This window comes from Salmo trutta, chromosome 5 (assembly GCF_901001165.1).
Source record: "Salmo trutta chromosome 5, fSalTru1.1, whole genome shotgun sequence".
Taxonomy (NCBI): Eukaryota; Metazoa; Chordata; class Actinopteri; order Salmoniformes; family Salmonidae; genus Salmo; species Salmo trutta.
In genome coordinates, this window is record NC_042961.1 from 48,422,007 (window position 1) to 48,443,285 (window position 21,279).

The 21,279-nt window shown below is 41.2% G+C and overlaps 1 protein-coding gene and 1 pseudogene across 1 annotated transcript; one reads left to right on the plus strand and one right to left on the minus strand.

Annotated features, from left to right (window-relative positions):
- Positions 1–8,439: 8,439 nt before the first annotated feature.
- LOC115194333 (uncharacterized) lies at positions 8,440–10,289 on the plus strand. The gene is made up of 6 exons (XM_029753957.1): positions 8,440–8,486; positions 8,637–9,002; positions 9,094–9,438; positions 9,538–9,669; positions 9,808–9,857; positions 9,979–10,289. The coding sequence occupies exons 1-6, from the start codon at positions 8,441–8,443 to the stop codon at positions 10,120–10,122; spliced, it is 1,083 nt and encodes a 360-aa protein (XP_029609817.1). The 5' UTR covers position 8,440; the 3' UTR covers positions 10,123–10,289.
- Positions 10,290–18,535: 8,246 nt separating this feature from the next.
- On the minus strand, positions 18,536–19,974 carry LOC115194949 (uncharacterized; annotated as a pseudogene).
- Positions 19,975–21,279: the final 1,305 nt, after the last annotated feature.

Genomic DNA, 21,279 nt, shown 5'->3' on the forward strand with positions numbered 1-21,279 from the left:
TTAGAATAACTACAGAATAGATTCCCATTACTTTACCATCTTTTTAAATAAAGATGACATAGTCCTGGGGTAAAATATCTAATTATGTGTAAATAAGATTCAAATAAGATTTAGAAAACAAACTGTAACAAAACTACCACAAACTGGGGCCCTTTTAATCAAACTCATAATACTTGTGGTAATGTACTGTACTGTATATTTAAGGGGAAATAACCAATAAATATTTATTTTACTAATTACTTTTTTGTTTGTTTGTGTGTATAATGTTGACTCTCTCGCTCTCTCTCTCTCTCTCTCTCTCTCTGCGCATCTAAACCACACTCTAATCTAATCACCAATCAGGCCTCACATCTCTTTCCATCCATACCGCCAGACTATAAATACCTAACCAAACCACACTCTCTCTTTCTCTATCTCTCTCTCTGCCGCATCTAAACCATAATACAGACAAATTTAATTGAATGCATGATGTACAATGATACTGTATGTTGGACACCTGGGGTTTGGGACACCTGCACAATACCAACTGCTGTGTAGTACAATAACTGTACTTTAGTGGGCTATCTTTCAAAATACCATAAATGTGTTGTATTCAACATATTGAACACTTTGGAGCTCTTGTACGCCTACTTCAGTCATTGTGCATCCATGATGTATTTGAATGCAGAATGAATTCATCCCTAAACAATAGACCTACTGCTCTAATGTTGAGTGTACAAAGGCAGGTGTCAATCCTCTCTGCAGACTCTCATCTGATGCATTCGCTGCAGACGTTACATACTCAGCCTGTGGTCAGTGTCACCTCGTTGGTATGAACAGGGATGGAAAACAACTCAGCCTGTGGTCAGTTTCACCTCGCTGGTATGAACAGGGATGGAAAACAACACACACCTCATACAAAGATCTCTGTCATCAGAAGTTCCACTCAACAACTAAACAAATAGACATTATGCCTTCACACATTTGGTATAAACTTATATTTCTTAGGTACTTTGAGTTCACAACTCATTTATTTGTGTGACATTAACTTCTTTTGGGATGGGGGGCAGAATTTTGATCTCCGGATGAAAAGCGTGCCCAAAGTAATCTGCCTGCTACTCAAGCCCAGAAGTTGGGATATGCATATTATTGGATAGAAAACACTCTAAAGTTTCTAAAACTGTTAAAATAATGTCTGTGAGTATAACAGAACTGAAATGGCAGGCAAAACCCTGAGGTTAAACCATAAAAATAAAAATTTAAATCAGCATACCATTGCCTGGCACTTTTATAACAGGGCAAAATCGTCCCCGATTGCAGTTCCTAGGTCTTCCACTAGATGTCAACAGTCTTTAGAAAGAGTTTCAGTTGTAGTTTTTCTAGGTGGCTCCCATTTTGGCTGTAGTGTTTCCAAGCTCGTGACTGAGAGCGCGTTCTTTGGTATTTTTCTCCGGTAAAGACAATAATGATTCTCCGTCTTAAATTGTATCATTTATTTGCATAATAGGGTACCTAAGGATTGATTATAAACGTTGATTAACTTGTTTGGATAAGTTTATTTGTAACATTTGGGATTCCTTTTGTATGCATTTTGAAGGAGGGAAACTGAGTGGATTATTGACTGAAGCGCGCCAGCTAAACTGAGTTTTTATGGATATAAAGAAGGACATTATTGAACAAAAGGACCATTTGTAATGTAACTGAGACCTTTTGGAGTGCCAACAGAAGAAGATCTTCAAAGGTAAGGCCTTTTTTATATCGCTATTTCTGACTTTTGTGTCACAACTCCCTGGTTGAAAATGATTTGTTATGCATTTGTGTGCTGGGCGCTGTCCTCAGATAATCGCATGGATTGCTTTTGTCGTAAAGCCTTTTTGAAATGTGACAACTTGGCTGTATTTACAACAAGTTAAGCTTTATTTTGATGTATTGCACTTGTTATTTCATGTTTCAAGTTTAATATTTATAGTAATTTAATTTGAATTTGGCGCTCTGCCATTTCACCGGAAATTGTCGAAATGGGACGGTAGCGTCCCACTAATCTGCAAGAAATTAACACAGATTACCGACCATTTGGAATCACACTGTACCTTCTCCGCTATGCAGTCTGGTTTCAGAGCTGCTCATGGGTGCAGCTCAGCCACGCTCAAGATCCTAAACGATATCATAACCGCCATCGATAAGAGACATTACTGTGCAGCCGTATTCATCGACCTGGCTAAGGCTTTCGACTCCGTCAATCACAACATTCTTATTGGCAGACTTAACAGCCTTGGTTTCTCAAATGACTGCCTCGCCTGGTTCACCAACTACTTCTCTGATAGAGTTCAGTATGTCAAATCGGAGGACCTGTTGTCCGGACCTCTGGCAGTCTCAATGGGGGTGCCACAGGGTTCAATTCTTGGGCCGACTCTCTTCTCTGTATACATCAATAATGTCGCTCTTGCTGCTGGTGATTCTTTGATCCACCTCTACGCAGACGACACCATTCTGTGACTATCAGGATCTCCAAGTGGTTAAACGATGTCAGTTCCACTTTAAGTTGTGGGGTTGAACAGTTTTTTCTCTTCTCATGCCACTAACACCCCTTCACACACACACCAACCTATTTACAGGTACTCTATGGTCTGTATTTAAGCTTTGTTAAGGCCTGCTGGCCTATTGCACACAGGACCCTTGTCTCTCTCGCTTAGATTTTTTCTCCCTCTCTCCCCATCTCTTTATCACTCTCTACCTCTCTCTGTCTCTCTCTCTCTCTCTCTCTGTTTCTCTCTTTCTGTGGTTTTCAGCTGGCTGTCTCAGAGCTGTTACCTCTCTCATACTGAACATAGTCTCTACTCCACTTGCTCTTCAAGTTGACCGTTTTAGTAGCCAAAAGTAAACCAACTCTTGACCGTAAACTTAACTTTCGATGAGGCAGCTTTATCTATTCATAGTCAACTGAAATCTGTGAAAATACACAATGAGATATTTATTAGTTAATTTGACCTAGTGATAAGTAGTTCTTAGTCAAATACAAGCACTGGTTTTTAGTGTGATGTTAGGCCATGGACCTCCTCAATAATAATATCATAGGAAGGCATTCTATCCATCTATTCTACTGAGTGTAAATCCTGAATGAGAGATCACTAAAAGAAGACTACTGTATTGTGTTTACTGTGTTTTTTCCATAGATGTTTTTAGTGACGTGAAGTGACTTTGTGGTGATAGAAGCCCTCGTGGATGACAGTGTCATTGCATGCATGTTCCAAAAAGGTCACAACTATGACTCTCTTTTACAACAGTAGCTGCAGTGATAAAGAATAAGGGACGCCACAATTCAATAAGAAGTACTTAATTTGTAATAAATCTATAATGATCAGAATCTACCTATAAGACAACTATTCTGAGTCAGAACAAGTTGTGAAGTGGATGACAACTTTAAAGATGATCGAACTGTATCTGATATTTCCACTTCTCGTCAAGATGGGTAAGTCAATCTTTAATATTTCTCTGCTTGCAGTATGTGATGTCCAATTATTGTTGTACATACACTTTGACAATCTAAAGTTGTATTTGGGGTATCCTATAGCATAGTTAATATGTTTTCATGTTCTCTAGTTGATGTGCTAGCTGGAATTGAGTCTTCATCCATACATCAAGAGAGCGGTCTCATGTCAGCCAACGTTGGAGATACGGTGATTTTGCAATGCTTTCATGAAAGTGACATGGCTGTATTGTTCTCTTGGTACAAGCAAACCTCGGGAGATAAACTTCAGTTCTTCTCAACTGTCAATAAGTTTGAAAGGAACATAACATTCTACCATGAGTTTCCTACTGGAAAATGGACAAGAAAATAATCACCTATGAATCTCAGACATACAGCTGATAGACTCTGGCACATATTACTGTGGGAGCTCGTATAGCAACAATATGGAGTTTGGAGAAGGAGCCATTATCATTGTAAAAGATAAATATAAAGATTGTTTTTTAAATCTGAATATAGAGATTTATGGTGTAAATATGAGGTATTTTCTTAATCAGATGAGATTTTAATTTAACAAACGATCAGTTAGAACACTTGCTGCCGTGATATTCTAGAAATTATATGGGTTAATTGACCTTTTTGTCCATTTCAGAAACATGACTGTGCTCTAGCAATCTGTGTCTGAGACGGTCTAGCCAGGAGACTCTGTGACTCTGAAGTGTACAGTACACACTAAGACCTGTGCAGGAGAACACAGTGTCTATTGGTTCAGACATGGCTCAGGAGAATCCCATCTAGGAATCATTTACACACATGGAGACAGGAGTGATCAGTGTGAGAAGAGCCCTGAGGCTGGGTCTCCTACACAGAGTTGTGTCTACAACCTCCCCAAGAGGAACATCAGCCTCTGATGCTGGGATTTACTACTGTGCTGTGGCCTCATGTGGGGAGATACTGTTTGGGAAAGGGACCAAGCTTGACATTGAGGGAAGGTTAAATAGCTTACATTTTTTGTTTAATCAAAGTTATTTAGGTTGCAGGTGAAGTCTCATTCCAAAGTCTCTTTCAAAATACTTTCAAATTAGACAATCTATACTTAGTTCCCATTATCACTGTTTTAATCATCACAGGCCATAGAGCAGACCCTCTTCTCTTGGTGTACTGCCTGGGTGTAGCATTGGCTCTTTCGTTCATCCTGATCATTGTCCTTGCTTGCATCATGTACAAGATGAACAAGAGAAAGTGTAGAGGTAAATGATTAAAAAGTTACTATTCTTTGATATCACCATCTCTAAATGTAGCAAATGTGTGTCTTTGTTCTCAGAACTGGTCTCTCAGACAAGAGGTCCTACAGTTTCCCAGTCAGAAGCAGGGATCTTTTTGGGTTGTAATAAAAGTAGAACCTCGGTCAGCTTGCAAAAAATTATTACATTTAATGTTAAAAATACAGTTCTGTTTCTCACAGGCCCAAGATGGAGACAGTCTCCATTATGTAGCTCTGAATCTGAGCAACAAGAAGAACAGGTGTAGAAGACAGAGAAGCAACATGGAGCAAGAGATGGTGTACTCTGGGATCAGACAGTAGAACTGGATGAATGAAACAGTTGTCATTGTATGCAAGATACCTCTTTAATAACTTGCTCTATATGAATGCTTCAGTAAAATGTGATGATAGCTATTTTAAGTGTAACACAAAGTACAAATAATTGAATGCATTGCTTCTGTGTCAAACTCATTTTACATTTGATTTGCATGTGTAAAGAAAAATAAAGCATTTCCAACTGTTAAACCAAATTAATGTCAACAAGTTGAGCTCAATGCATTCTGTTCACACACCTCTGTGGTCATAGTGGAGGGCGTTACAGTGACTTTCCACTATTGGAAACTAACCTTCATAGACTTTTAACACAGGAAGATTGACCTGCACCAACACTCTGCACTACTTTCCCTCTCAAGGCCACCGTACTGTTCACACCCCTTACTGCAACAATGGTCTCTAAACACAGTGCTAACAATGTAAAGGTCAATGTCTTCATTTATTTTGAGTCAGGAAGTCCCTTGCATCATGCTACAGAAAATATCATGCAGTTGTAGTGTAGAAGGTTTTCTTCTTTGTTTTCTCTTGAAGACATAGGCCTACTGATTGCATGCCACACACCCCCTCACATACACAGCAACATATGTACATGTATTCTGTGGTCTGCTGTGAACAAAACATTAAGCTGTAGCTATCTACACAGGACCCTTCTGCACAGGACCCTCTCTGTCTTTCTCTCTCTCTGTCTCTCTTTATGTGGTTTCAGCAGGATGTCTCAGTGGTGTCAGTCAGTTGTATGACATAATTTTTTTGCTCTTCATGTTGTCCTTTTTAGCAACAATACAACTATATTTTAATGAGGCAGCAAGTTATCTATATATAGTCTACTGAAATCTGTGAAAAACCACAATGAACTATTTATTAGTTAATTGACCCAAGAGATCTGAAGTCCGTAGCTAAACACAAACCATGGTTTGAAGTGTGATGTAAAGTATCATCATCATCTGGACCAAGAAGAAAGAGCCTGCTAATTATATCATGGGAGAGATATTTTATCTGTCAATACACTACAGAATAAATAGTATATGAGGTATTGTTGGTTAAGTAAAGACTATTGGGATATTTTATGTTTCTCTGTGTTATGAAGTGACTGTGTGGAAGTCATAGAGGCCCTAGAGGATGACAGTGTTATAACATGTGGCCAACCAGGTTCCAACTACTGTATGACTCCCATGGACCACAATGGAAGAAAAACATTAAGTAAAGGATCCACTGACTCTTGCTGTTGTGTCTCTTACTTTGGGTGGACAAGCCCTCTGTTGGCCAGCTGCAGTACATAGTATTGTAGACAGTATGAGCTGTAGTTAGACCTAATAATAGAGTCTGAATTTAGTGAGTCTATGTTTCATCCCCATAGCTCCATGGTCAGTGGTGTAAAGTACTTAAGTAAAAATACTTTAAAGTACTACTTAAGTAGCTTTTGGGGGTATCTGTACTTTACTTTACTATTTATATTTTTGTCAACTTTTACTTTTACTTCACTAGATTCCTAAAGAAAATAATGTACTTTTTACTTTTTCCCTGACACCTAAAAGTACTTGTTACATACTGAATGCTTAGCAGGACAGGAAAAGGGTCCAATTCATGCGCTTATCAGTAGAACAGCCCTGGTCATCCCTACTGCCCATGATCTGGTGGACTCACTAAACATACATGCTTTGTTTGTACATTATGTCTGAGTGTTGGAGTGTGCCCATGGCTTCCCGTAAATAAATAAAAAAACAAGAAAATGGCACCATCTGGTTTGCTTAATATGAAGAATTTGAAATCATTTGTACTTTTACTTTTTATAGTTAAGTATATTTCAAACTAAATATTTTTTTACTTTTACTCAAGTAGTATTTTACAGGGTGACTTTCACTTTAATCATAATTATTTTATTTTTTTACCCAATTGGTAGTTAGAGTCTTGTCTCATCACTGCAACTCCTGTACGGACTCAGGAGATATAAGGGTCGAGAGCCGTGCATCCTCTGAAACACAACCCAACCAAGCTGCACTGCTTCTTGAAACAACGGCCACTTAACCCAGAAGCCAGCTGCACCAATGTGTCAGAGGAAACCCCTACACCTGGCGACCGTGTCAGTGTGTACTGTGCCCGGCCCGTGATGGGACAAGGACATCCCTACCGGCCAAACACTTCCCTAACAATGCTGGTCCAAATGTGCACCGCCCCATGGGTTACTCAGTTGCGGCCAGCTGCGACAGAGCCTGGACTCGAACTCAGAATCTCTAGTGGCACTGCAATGCAGTGCCTTAGACCACATCGCCACTCGGGAGGCCCGACTTGAGTCATTTTTATTAAGGTATCTTTACTTTTACTCAAGTATGACAATTGGGTAGTTTTTCCACCACTGTCCACAGTGACGATGATGCCTTGAACTACACTGCCCTGAAGTTAGCTGACAAGAAGAGTACCAAGCCCAGGAGACAGAGGAGAGAACAGAGAGAGGAAGAAATCATCTACTCTGGTGTGTCATCAAGACAGGATGTGACATGTGAGGGTCATCCAATCAGCATAATACTAAATTAAGCCCCACCCCTCCTCTGAATTCCCCTTTAATCTTGACAGTGTCCGTGTGAACTGGCGATTATATACATTTCTCATTTGCTGTAGGATGCTATTGAAAGGGCCTTGCTTCACCTAATATAAATGTAAAATAACTCAGATGCAGAGCATAATTGTCCAGCAACTGTGAAAGCTGATGCTAGGATTGTGCCATGAGTCACAAATCCTCAGTAATAATGGCTGAGATTGACTCACTGGATACATCTGTTTTTGTAGAAGTGTACAACAAAATGTACGTATATAATGATTTCGCAAATGTCTGGACTCTTACTTTTTATGATAATGGTTTTAACATGGAAGCTAACTTTGTGTTAGGTTACTCTGTAACCTAACTTTATGTTGGTGTGATATTTCAATAAGCATATTTTTATTTCCTAGTTTAATGACTTCTTACTTCTTACCACTTATTTGCACCAGGTATCAAAATCACATCTTTATTTTGTCAAAAAGGTGCCAACCTCACCAAGAGTTCACTTCCTCCTGAAAGCTTGAACTGCCTTCTACAGACATGAAGTGATAAAAACAATGTAAACCCCCTGTGTATGTCAAAGAGGACATATGTACCAGTAGTCTCAGCCACCGACCCAAACGAGGAAAAAATACAAACCAGTAACTCTGACTTTACATCATTTGAAGGGCTGCTCTAACTATGGTATGTTACAGGACACATGTTAGATTGTAGTTTTTATCATGTTTTATGCCTGTTCAGACAGCCAATAATATCCCTCAGTTCAGAGTTTCCGCCTACTTCATAATGATTACCCAATGAGTGTCATCATATAAAAGGTGCCCTGTTGTCAGACCCACACACTATACAGTTCAGAAAGGACATGATGATTATATATTGGACAATATTTTTGATTAACACCAATTTGGGTAAGTAAGAAATAAATGTGGATCCTTTTACTTTTTTATATCATAGTCTTTTTTAATCAATTTGAATGACTATGTAGTCTGAATAATGATAATAATGTAGAATTCTGTACTATACCTTTGTCTGATTTATTTAGTTTGTTTGCTTCACAGGTTGTGCACTTAACAAGGATGTAATCCAACCAGACCCTGTGATAGTTACACAACTGGGACAAAGTGTATCTCTCACTTGCTTTTGTCAATCTAATTTGATGGTCAGAGTCGCTTGGTTCAAGCAAACTGTTGGACAGAAGCCTCTTCTCATGGCATCATCATATTATCGCACTCAAAAGACTTTTTATTTCAACAATTTTACCAAGGACTTCAATGAGACTAAACGCTTGAGTGTGGAGAGAGGTGTTGGCAGCTCTAACCTGACCATCTCCAAGACAGAGTCAAGGGACTCAGCTATATACTACTGTGGTACTATGGAAGTGGGCACAGTCATATTTGGAGAAGGAACTTCTTTAATTGTCAAAGGTAACTTAATTCTGTACCTAAGTGCATTCATATAATGCTAAATAGCAGGAAAAGAAAATGTACACACCATGATCTTACTCACTCTCTTTAGATTCAGGGTCCAACCACATGTCTGTACTCCAGCAGCCTGTGTCTGAGTCAGTCCAGCCAGGAGACTCTGTGACTCTGAAGTGTACAATACACACTAAGACCTGTTCAGGAGATCACAGTGTCTATTGGTTCAGACATGGCTCAGGAGATTCCCATCCAGGAATCATTTACACCCATGGAGACAGGAGTGATCAGTGTGAGAAGAGCCCTGAGGCTGGGTCTCCTACACAGAGCTGTGTCTACAACCTCCCCAAGAGGAACCTCAGCCTCTCTGATGCTGGGACTTACTACTGTGCTGTAGCCTCATGTGGGGAGATACTGTTTGGAAAAGGGACCAAGCTGGACTGTTAGTGATATTTCTGACATTTCTAAAATGTTCTAACATTTTATGCCTTCTTAAACAAAGTGTCCTGAATTTCCTCTTCCACTGTCTGTATTTCCACAGATGGTTGTAAGGAGGACCATGTCCTCTTGGTGTACTGTCTGGGTGTAGCGTTGGCTCTTTGTGTCATCCTCATCATTGTCCTTGGTTGTGTTATGTATAAGATGACCAAGAAAACATCTCTGCAGTGCGGAGGTAAGCGTTATCATTGCCCACAATATATGCTTAAACTGTTGCTGCAGTATATGTTACTTGTTATAGTCATGAAACTGGGTTAATTCATTGTATGATGATGATTTTGATGACGATGATTCCTTCATGTTTGTCTAAAAGGAACACACCCTCAGCCAAGTGGTCCCGCAGTCCCCAGTTCTCCTAACCAGGTATGCAGACCTTAAAGTGAACTATTCTGAGTATGCCTTTGACTACCTGTAAACAAATCCTTCTATCAAATTTCAGATCATTTCCTGATGTTGTGGGAATTTGTTTTGCTATTCCTCTTAGGATAAGGAACATGATGACTCACTCCCGTCGGTCCATTACGCTGCTCTGAATATCATCCACAAGAAGCCAAAGACCCGGAGACAGAGGAGCGCCATGGAGACAGACACTGTGTACTCTGGGGTGAGGTGCCAAAACACGGACTGAAACATAGATTTACCTCCTTTAAGACTAGCATTGCTTTTCTGTTACACACTGTGTTTTTATTATTATAATTGGGCTACAATTGCTTGTATTCTGTCAAACTCCTTTTAACATTACTGTTGTGATACTGTGATACATTTTAGATCAAATAAAACATTAATTCACTGTAATGTTGATGTATTGTTTGATTTGCACTCATATTCTTCAAGTTAAACTGGTAAGTTTGCAGGGACATTGCATCCTGATTACATTATGTGCATAATAGCATGCATAGAGTACATTCTATTGACTATCACTTTCAGTTGTCTCAAACTCTCTTTTAAAGCTGTATCCTGCATCACATCTCTGTGGTATTCTGACGGCCCTAAATAGATTTTCCACTCAGCTTAAAATTGTTGTGAAGCAAAACAGTTATTAATAAAACTGACTCTAATATATATTTGTGACCTGTTTCAGGAAACAAGGCATATGTCGCACGTCACTACTTCACAATTGGGGCATTTAAACGTTTATTTATAATTTTATCAAAGTGTGGTTTTAGGCAGAAATGCATTTCCGTTTTGCCACGGAAAAAGACTGGAACCTTCCCGGTAGCCATGAATGGCTGAGATAATGGATGGGCTGGACATGACGAGAGATGAGTTCAGATTGGTCTGTCATGTAGCATGCTTCTGTCCATAACATGAGCTGCTCAGTATGTGTACATAATCCTTGCTGCCGCGGATTTTTTGAAAGATATAATGTTAGCCATGGAGAACAGCAAAAGTGTTGCTACTGCTCTCAATAACATTGCTGACGTGAATTTAACAGGCGCTATCGACAAAGATCAGCGGGGAAAAGTTCTGATGGACTACTTTGTGGACTAGTTCAGTGTGGACCAGAGTGACTTGACAGCGGGCCAAGCACGCTGTACAAACAAAACGGAGTTAAAGGGTCTGCCGTGAAGGGTTCATCCAGTCTAGCTACAATTTCAGATATTATACATTTCTAATTTTATCATAAAAGCCGTTTTCACTGCAAATTAAAGCTAGTGAACGTTAGCTTGCTGGATCGCTAGCTAACGTTATGTGTAGTAATATTATTTGATTTTCAGACATCTATTTGCATTTCTTGTTATAGCCTAATGTTAGCTAGCTAGCTAACATTGAACCTAGTTGGTTAGCTTTAACTACCTGCAGATTCATGCTATAGCATTTCATGCATGGTGGCTAGCAATGACAATGTGTTTGTATTGCTACGGTATGGGTTCAGATTATGGCTAATTGTTAAGCTAGCTAACTATTTACATGTCTAATCAAAAGACTCTACTTCGCAAGATGATTACATGACCCATTAAGTTAGTGAGTTGTGCCTGAGGGTGATTACTACCATTTAATGTATGTCATGAATTTCTTTTAACCTTCATTTAACTAGGCAAGTCAGTTAAGAACAAATTCTTATTTAAGGATTGGACCAAGGTGCAGAAGGAATGTGAATGCTCATCTTCTTTATTAAATTCGAAGAAAACGAAACAAAACACTTAATACAAAAAAAACTACGACGAGAAACAGTCCTGTTGTCAGGTCCTGGCCAGTATAAGGGTTAATTGTTATTGTAGTTTGGTCAGGACGTGGCAGAGGGTATTTGTTTTATGTAGTTCAGGGTGGTGTGTTTGTTAAAAGGGTGTTTGATTTAGTATTTCCGGGTTTTTGGTTTATGGTCTATGTTTGTGTTTCTATGGTTGATTAATTGGGGTTGGGACTCTCAATTGAAGGCAGGTGTTTTCTCTTTGCCTTTGATTGAGAGTCCCATATATTGGGGTGTGTTTGTGTTTGTCATTTGTGGGAGATTGTTCTGTGTGTAAGCCTTATGCTTTGCCAGACTGTTTTTGTCGATCGTTATTTCTGTTTGTTATTTTGGTGTTCATTTTTGTCTTCATTAAAACGTCGAGATGAGCATACACATACCTGCTGCGTTTTGGTCCTCCGTTACCGACGACAAGCGTGACACCTGTAAGGAACACACTACACAAGGAACAATTACCCACAAAAACCCATGAAAAAACACCCCTATTAAATAGGAACTTCAATTAGAGGCAACGAGGAACAGCTGCCTCCAATTGAGGGTCAACCCAATAAACTACACATAGAACTAGAAAGACTAGAACGAACATAGAAATATACTAACATAGAACATAAACCACAAACCCCGAAACACATAAAACAAGCACCCCCTGCCACGTCCTGACCAAACTACAATAACAAAATACCCCTTTACTGGTCAGAACGTGACAGACGCCCTAGGAACAGTGGGTTAACTGCCTTGTTCAGGGGCAAAATGACAGATTTATACCTTGTCAGTTCGGGGATTCAATCCACCAACCTTTCGGGTACTGGCCCAATGCTCTAACCACTAGGTTACCTGCCACACCTGCTGACATGTGTACATGTTTAAACAACAGTGACTCATCCACTTAGCTAGATGTGGCTGGGGGGTGGTTATAGCATTTATTTCACATGACCCATCAATTTAGACATCTGTCGTTCTAAGTATCATCTAATAATTATAAACTATTTATAAAATATTTTTATCTGGACACTTTCTATTTTTGATATTGCTACAAATATGCAAGTAACTATTTAATTGTACGTGTACAACATCTGTATCCTGTGCAGGTTACAAATAAACTTAGATTTTCTTTGATATAGAGTGTGTTTACCAGAGACGGTAATGTGAAGAACAACATGGCTTTAATAAAGAGTGTCAACTATACTGAATAGATGTAGACAAATGAGAGCTCTCCAGTAGGTGTACCAAAACATTAATTTATCAACTTTCAAAGAACATTTACTTTCCCATTGTTCCTCAACTGCAGTGTATGATATACAATTTTGTAGCTGTGAGTCTTTTATACTTTTATCCAATGTAAAAAACACAATTTCAAATTTTGCAACATAAGACCAAATTGAGGTGGTTGGTTACATTTAAGGACAGATCTAAATTTCCAAATATTTCCCATGACCCCCCTCTGTACTGTAAAATACATTGAAAGCCCACCCCATCACAGAATTAACTCAAAATAATGTTTACGACCACAAATAACAATAACTCTAGAGACCCTGCGTTTAAAAATGTAGCAGCATGCTTTTAGGACACAGTTGATGCCACTCAGGGCTACGGGCCAGAAGGTTGAGGGTTCACCCACCACCATAGACGATCTCACTCACCCTGCCTGTTTCATTATACTATGATCAGAGCCGGCTGCAGACAATGATCAGCTAGGGGGAAATCAGATTTTCAAAATGTTGATGCCATATAATTAATTTTCCCCCAATAGGTTTCAGTGCCAATGCACCACAAGGCCTATAACCAAAATATAACTACTTCGGGCACTTCAATGTCATGGTTTGCGTTTTCGACACCACATTAAATAGACTATCAATCTTGACAAACAAAAAATACATCACTCCCTAAATTGTAGGCTTACCCAGCACCGAAGGCTTGGCTTGATAATCTCATAAATGTGTCTTGTGCATTGTCAATCAACTTTTTGGTCTTTTGTAACAGATGTCTCTTTCCGTTCATCAATTGGACGCTACACAATTTGGATTGCTTGATTGCTTGATTTTATTTGTCACTAAAAGAAAATACATATACAGTGCATTATATAAAGTGCATTTGGAAATTATTCAGACCCCTTGACTTTTTTCACATCTTGTTACCTTTCTGCCCTATTCTAAAATTGATCAAATAGTTTTTTTTCCTCATCAATCTACACACAATACCCCATAATGACAAAGCAAAACCAGGTTTAGAATATTTAGCAATTTTATCTGAATAAAGAAAGTTTAATATCTCATTTACATAAGTATTCAAACCCTTTACTCAGTACTTTGGTGAAGCACCTTTGGCAGTGATGACAGCATCGAGTCTTCTCGGGTATGACGCTACAAGCTTGGCACACCTATTTTGGAGGAGTTTCTCCATCTCTGCAGATCCTCTCCAGCTCTGTCAGGTTGGATGGGGAGCGTCGCTGCACAGCTATTTTCAGGTTTCTCCAGAGATGTTCGATCAGGTTAAAGTCCGGGCTCAGGCTGGGCCACTCAAGGACATTCAAAGACGTGTCCCAAAGCAACTCCTGCATTGTCTTGGCTTTATGCTTAGGGTCGTTGTCCTGTTGGAAGGTGAACCTTCACCCCAGTCTGTGGTCCTGAGTGTCCTGAGCACTCTGGAGCAGGTTTTCATCTCTGTACTTTGCTCCGTTCATCTTTGGTTTACACTGTGAGCACATAGTTCCCTCTCCAATGATGTACTCTGTCCTGTATCTCAGCCTGTGTGGAGAAAATTGGTGCCACTAGGGGGTTCTGTGACCCTTGAATGCTTCTCCTGTCACGTCCTGATCAGTAAAAGGGGTTATTTGTTATTGTAGTTTGGTCAGGGCGTGGCAGGGGGTGTTTGTTTTGTGTGTTTCGGGAGATTTGGTTTATGTTGTATGTTATCTATTTCTAAGCAAAGAGGGAACGACGGAGGTATGAGGCATTATATCCTCCATTTCAGGAGGTGAGGAGGCAGCCCCCCAAAAAAATGTGTGGGGGGGGGCATACGGGGAGTTAAGCTAAGTCAGGGGGAGCCCTGACCTAACTTCCCGGGGGTACAGGAGAGAGCCGTGGAGCAAAAAGGAGCCAGTCAAGGAATCAAGCGAGGAGCTTGACACGAGATTCCGGAGAGAGGTACTGGCGGAAAGGGCACGAAGGAGCACCTGTGCTTACTATGGGGAGCGGCGGATGAAGCAAGCACCATGTTATGCGGAGATACGCACGGTATCGCCAGTGTGCAGCTACAGCCCTGTGCGCTTGGTGAAAGCTCCTCACAGGTGTCATGCTAGAGCCAGCATCGAGCCAGGACCGGTGATGCAAGTTGCAAGCATCAGACCGCCGGTGAGGGTTCATGGCCCTGTGTATCCTGTTCCTGCTCCTCGCACTAGCCCTGTGGTGCGTGTTACTGTTCTGGCGCTTCCAAAGCCAGCCCCACGCATCAGGCCTCCAGTGCGCCTGCCCAGCCCAGTACGTCCTGTTCCTGCTCCTCGCACTAGCCCTGAGGTGCGTGTTACTAGGCTGGCGCCTCCAAAGCCAGCCCCATGCATCAGGCCTCTAGTGCGCCTGCCCAGTCTGGTACGTCCTGTTCCTGCTCCTCGCACTAGCCCTGTGGTGCGTGTTACTGTTCTGGCGCCTCCGAAGCCAGCCCCACGCATCAGGTCTCCAGTGCGCCTGCCCATTCCAGTACGTCCTGTTCCTGCTCCTCGCACTAGCCCTGTGGTGCGGGTTAATAGTCTGGCACCTCCTAAGCCAGCTCCACACATCAGGCCTCCAGTGCGCAGTCCCAGTCCAGAGCTTCCAGCGACAGTTCCCCGTCCAGAGCTTCTGGCGACAGTTCCCCGTCCAGTGCTTCCGGCGACGTCCTACAATCCGGAACCGACAGAGACGGTCTACAGTCCGGAACTGACAGAGACGGCCTACAGTCCGGAACCGACAGAGACGGTCTACAGTCCGGAACTGACAGAGACGGCCTACAGTCCGGAACCGACAGAGACGGACTACAGTCCGGAACCGACAGAAACGGCCTACAATCCAGAACCGACAGAGACGGCCTACAGTCCGGAACCGACAGAGACGGCCTACAGTCCGGAACCGACAGATACTGCCTACAGTCCGGAACCGACAGAGACGCTCCTCAGCCCTGAGTCTCCAGCGACGCTCCTAAGCCCAGAGTCTCCAGCGACGCTCCTCAGCCCGAAGTCTCCAGCAACGCTCCTTAGCCCGGAGTCTCCAGCTATGCTCCTCAGCCCAGAGTCTCCAGCGACGCTCCCCAGCCTAGAGTCTACGGAACGGGAGCTATGCCCAGAGCCAGAGCCACCTTCGTAGTTGGAGGGTTTGAGGGGGGGGGGGTGTAGCACAGGGACCGTTGTTGACGGGGGCCACCCTCCCTTCCCTCCCTTTAAGTTTGGGGTTGTTTTTTGTAGGGTTGTTTTTTGTGGGGTTTTGTTTTTGAGGTGCATTCAGGGTCTGCACCTTTTGGGGGGGGGTACTGTCATGTCCTGACCTGTAAAAGGGGTTATTTGTTATTGTAGTTTGGTCAGGGCGTGGCAGGGGGTGTTTGTTTTGTGTGTTTCGGGGGTTTTGGTTTATGTTCTATGTTATCTATTTCTATGTGTTTATCTAGTTTTCTATTTTTATGTTGGGTTTTTGGCAATGACCTCCAATTAGAGACAGCTGGTTGTCGTTGTCTCTAATTGGAGGCCATATTTAGTTGGGTTTGTTTTCTCTTGTGTTTGTGGGTGGTTGTTTCTAGTACAGTCTGTGCACCTTACTGGACTGTTTTTGTCATTTGTTTATTTTGATTAAGTGTTTTCTTTAATAAAATAAGAAGATGAGCACTTTATCCGCTGCGTTTTGGTCCCCCTTCAACGACGCTTATGACATCTCCACAGTGGACTTAGTGTTATCCTGGATATGGCTGAAACACACTCCAGGACATGGACTTGTAACAACCTACTATGAAAAAGTGCAATTTCAAGTTGCAAAAGGATGGAATTAGTTTTAATCTGACTCTTTGGAAAGTTGCCCTCACTGATGTCAGATCGTATCATTGTGGAATATTCTGGTATAATGAATGCTATTTTGGAAATGGTGCATATCTCATGATTCAAGGTCAGTGGAGAAATGGGAAGAGATTGGAAGACAGAAAATTATGTTTCCAATTTCAGATAATTTTTCTACTCAGAATGTCTAAATGTTGTATGGTTCTCTTTAGCCAATGAATCTACTCAAGTGAAAGGAACCAAGCCTGACATTGAAGGTCAGACATTTGAACAGCTGATCTCTAAAAAAGGCTGCATGAAATGTAAAAATATTCTAAATATTTTATCTCATCCTCACACGGGGCACCAGATGTACGTACAGTATTATACATTTTTTGTTTGTGTTTTTCTGGTCAACAATATTAACAATTCCCTCATATGTATGGAATTTTCTCCTATCCAGTGGCGACTTTAGCATAAATGTATTTTATGCCAACAAAGCCGCTACACAACACTAAACAATACATAAATTGCAATGTAGTAGTGACAAACGGTGCCCACAAACTGTTAGGGCCTACATGAAGTTGTTCCAACATCAGAGTCCCAACACCTTCCCACTGCTACACCTGGCTATCAGCGGAGCCTTGTCTGGCAGCAAAACAGTTCATTCAGACTAATCTATTGCCTTTTAAAAAGCATAGCTGATATGGCTGATTTGCTTAAACAAATGCTGTTTCTACTGACAATTAAGATGTACAAACTATGGCATAAGGGGATGACGAGTGGATAAGAGGCAATCCGTAATTTCGGTTAAGACATTAATGAGCGAGCTAGGATGGACGTAGTCAATATAACTATTTGTTCAGCACTTTTGAAATGTACAGCGACAGAATTCAGAACATGAGCCGTTCTTACAGTATTCTCCCTGTACACCAAGTCATAACCGTAGGATAAATAAAGGGGGCATATAAGCTGCCAATGAAAGCTCTTACAATATTAGATGAGGACATTTCTCTAAAACAGGCAATAGGCTAAATGTGCACAACCAAGTCAAAACAGTAGGGAGAGGCACATGGGCTACTAACAGCTTACTACACAACATACACTTAGTATTACTTTCTTAGCTACAGTACACATATCTCCCTGGCATAATACATCATTTATGCAGCAGTATACAATACATTTTTGGTCTCACCTTGTTGTGCTGTGTTCACTTGAACAGGAAGGTTGCGCAGCGGTCCTTCGTGGCTAATTTTGTCATCAAAGTCTGGCATTCTCTTGATTTATGGTGCTTTCAAGACAACTGGGGACTCTGAAAAAAACAAGGTTGAATCATGCTGTCAGTGATCTTCAGGTCGGAGCTCTAGAAAGAGGCCAGAGTTCCCGACTTGGAATTCCGAGTTGGATGACGTATTTTCAAAACATATTTTCCCAGTCGGAGCTCGTTTTTTTTCAGAGTTCCCAGTTGTCTTGAACTCACTGAAGTCTGAGATTTCCCAGTTCCAAGTTTCTAGTTGTTTCGAACGGAGAAGTCATGCTGGATTGACAGCAATATTTGAATCCTCAGCATGTCAAAAGGCTGAAATATGGACATTTTACTTTACGTTATGTTACCAAAGCTGACGAGCACTGAAACATTTGAAAAGACAGTTAACCACATTTGTATTTGTAACAGCTGAAGGATTGAGAAACTGAATCATTGAATTAATCTATTTCCTGACGAGGTAGATGATGAAGAAGATGGTCAGACAGCAGAGGAGAAATCCAGTTCAAATGAAGGAGAAGAGGACAAGGATCCTCATATACGCTTCAGTCGCCACTTGAATATCACCCCCTGAAACAATTACATGTTTTCCATTATACAGTAGGGGTTATTACAGTGTAATAGCATTTATTTTATTTTGCAATTATTTGATCAGGTAAGTCAGTACGTAGGGAGGATGGTAGCCTAGTGGTTAAGAGCACTGGGCCAGTATTTGAAAGGTTACTGGTTCGAATCCCCAAACTGTCAATGTGCCCTTGAGCAAAACACTTAACCCTAATTGAGCTGGACAGTTCTGGCAAATTACTAATATGTTAATGAAGTCATTGAGAACACATTTTCTTTTATAATAACCAACTGTGTATGCAAATGTAATGTTTATGTAATTTGAACAAAAGAGCATAAGAGGTTTATCTTGAATGTCCAGCTTGGTCCCGTTCCCAAACAGTATCTCGCCACATGAGGCCACAGCACATTAGTAAGTCCAAGCATCAGAGAGGCTGAGGTTCCTCTTGGGGAGGTTGTAGACACAACTCTGTGTAGCAGACTCAGCCTCAGGGCTCTTCTCACACTGATCACTCCTGTCTCCATGGGTGTAAATGATTCCTGGATGGGATTCTCCTGAGCCATGTCTGAACCAATAGACAATGTGCACAGGTCTCCATGTGTATTGTACAGTTCAGAGTCACAGACTCTCCTGGCTGGACTGACTCAGACACAGACTGAATCTGAAAAGAGGGTTTAAAAATGTCATTAAATCTGTCTTAACTATCTACAACTTTCCTGTTTCAAGTGTTCTTACTCAATGAGAGAATCTTCACAATGTGGTAATACCCGATATAAAAAAATCCTAAAATGATGTTTGCTTAGGTTAACTCATCACTACTCTTTGTCTACCAATTCAGACTTTCTCTAAAAATATTTGACAGAATATTAAAATAATTTTCTCAGGACTGTACCTTTTACATAGACAATTGTCCAAATTCCAACTTCTTTGAGTGAGCGCTCCCAAAGTAGTACGTGACTGAATCCGAGCTGAGATACTGAGTCTGAGATACTGAGGTGATTTATTCCTTGGCCGCTTTGCATTGAAAATTGAGGGTTACCCTTGAACTCACGGTAAAATGTAGGACTCTTGTCATACTTATACATGGTTGAGATAAGCTGAGGTTTTTCTCCAAAGGGTTGCTTGAACCAGGAGAAATGCATGGCCACGTCGCCTTCATAGAAGTGCTGCAAAGTCACTGTGTCCCCAACATTGGTTGATATGAGACCACTCTCCTGTTGTATGGCTGAGTGCTCAGTCCCAGCTCATGCATGAACTACAACAAAAGAAAAGCCAACATCTTACACAAATGTATTAACTGTTATATATACATAACAATGCAAGATTGGAATGCCTCAAAGTGTCTGTGAGTTTTAATAAAAATGTATTGTACCATTGTATTCCCTGATGAAGGCTATTGCTAAAAGTGACTGAGTAAAAAAATGTATACCTAACATGCCATCATAATAAAAGTAAATGAAACATACCCATCTCTCCAAGAAGAAAAAACGTGCACAGTGGTACGAACATCCTAACAGCTATCATCTTCTTCAAAACCTGTGTCTTGAGTGGAACAGAACAGTCCACCTCTGTAGAACAACACTTCTCAAATGAAGTTATTTTGTTCCTGAGATAGATTCTGCGGTATCTCATTCAGCATTTCAGTAGATTTTAGGGTTTTCGCAGTGAACAGCGAAGATATGCTGAGGGTAGGCTAAGTGCCCCTGTTGTGACTTGACCTAACCCAGATTCCAAGAGACCGAAAGCCAGAGCTGAACTTCCTGTTGGGCTGACGCTATTGTGTTTATCTTACATGATCTATGCTTTCAAATGTAATGCAGCAAAGGTGAGAATTACACTTTTCGAATCAAATCAAATCAAAATCAAATCAAACTTTATTTGTCACACGCGCCGAATACAACAAGTGTAGACTTCACCGTGAAATGCTTACTTAACCAACAGTGCAGTTCAAGAAGAAGAAAATATTTACCATGTAGACTAAAATAAAAAGTAATAATAAAAAGTAACACAATAAGAATAACAATAACGAGGCTATATACAGGGGGCACCGGTACCAAGTCTGTGGGCAGGGGTACAAGCTAGTTGAGGTAAACTGTACATGTAGCTGGGGGTGAAGTGACTATGCATAGGTAACAAACAAACAGCGAGTAGCAGCAGTGTACAAAAGGGGGGTCAATGTAAATTGTCCGGTGGCGATTTTATGAATTGTTCAGCAGTCTTGTGGCTTGGTGGAAGAAGCTGTTGAGGAGCCTTTTGGTCCTAGACTTGGCGCTCCGGTATCGCTTGCCATGCGGTAGCTGAGAAAACAGTCTATAACTTGGGTGACTGGAGTCTCTGACAATTTTATGGGCTTTTCGCTGACACCGCCTATTATATAGGTCAGGATGACAGGAAGCTTGGCCCCAGTGATGTACTGGGCAGTTCGCACTACCCTCTGTAGCGCCTTACGGTCAGATGCCGAGCAGTTGCCATACCAGGCGGTGATGCAACCGGTCAGGATGCTCTCGATGGTGCAGCTGTAGAACCTTTTGAGGATCTAGGGACCCATGCCAAATCTCCTGAGGAGGAAAAGGTTTTGTCGTGCCCTCTTCACAACTGTCTTGGTATGTTTGGACCATTATAGTTCGTTGATGATGTGGACACCAAGGAACTTGAAACTATCGACTACAACCCCCGTCGATGTTAATGGGGGCCTTTTCCTGTAGTCCACGATCAGCTCCTTAGGCTTGCTCACATTGAGGGAGATGTTGTTGTCCTGGCACCACATTGCCAGTT

What these genes read in the sequence shown, in the direction of transcription:
- LOC115194333 (XM_029753957.1), top strand. Translation starts at nt 8,441, where the DNA reads ATGATGATTATATATTGGACAATATTTTTGATTAACACCAATTTGG. An exon ending in AACTTCTTTAATTGTCAAAG is followed by an intron (nt 9,003 to 9,093) that starts GTAACTTAATTC and finishes CACTCTCTTTAG; the next exon opens with ATTCAGGGTCCAACCACATG. An exon ending in AAAAGGGACCAAGCTGGACT is followed by an intron (nt 9,439 to 9,537) that starts GTTAGTGATATT and finishes GTATTTCCACAG; the next exon opens with ATGGTTGTAAGGAGGACCAT.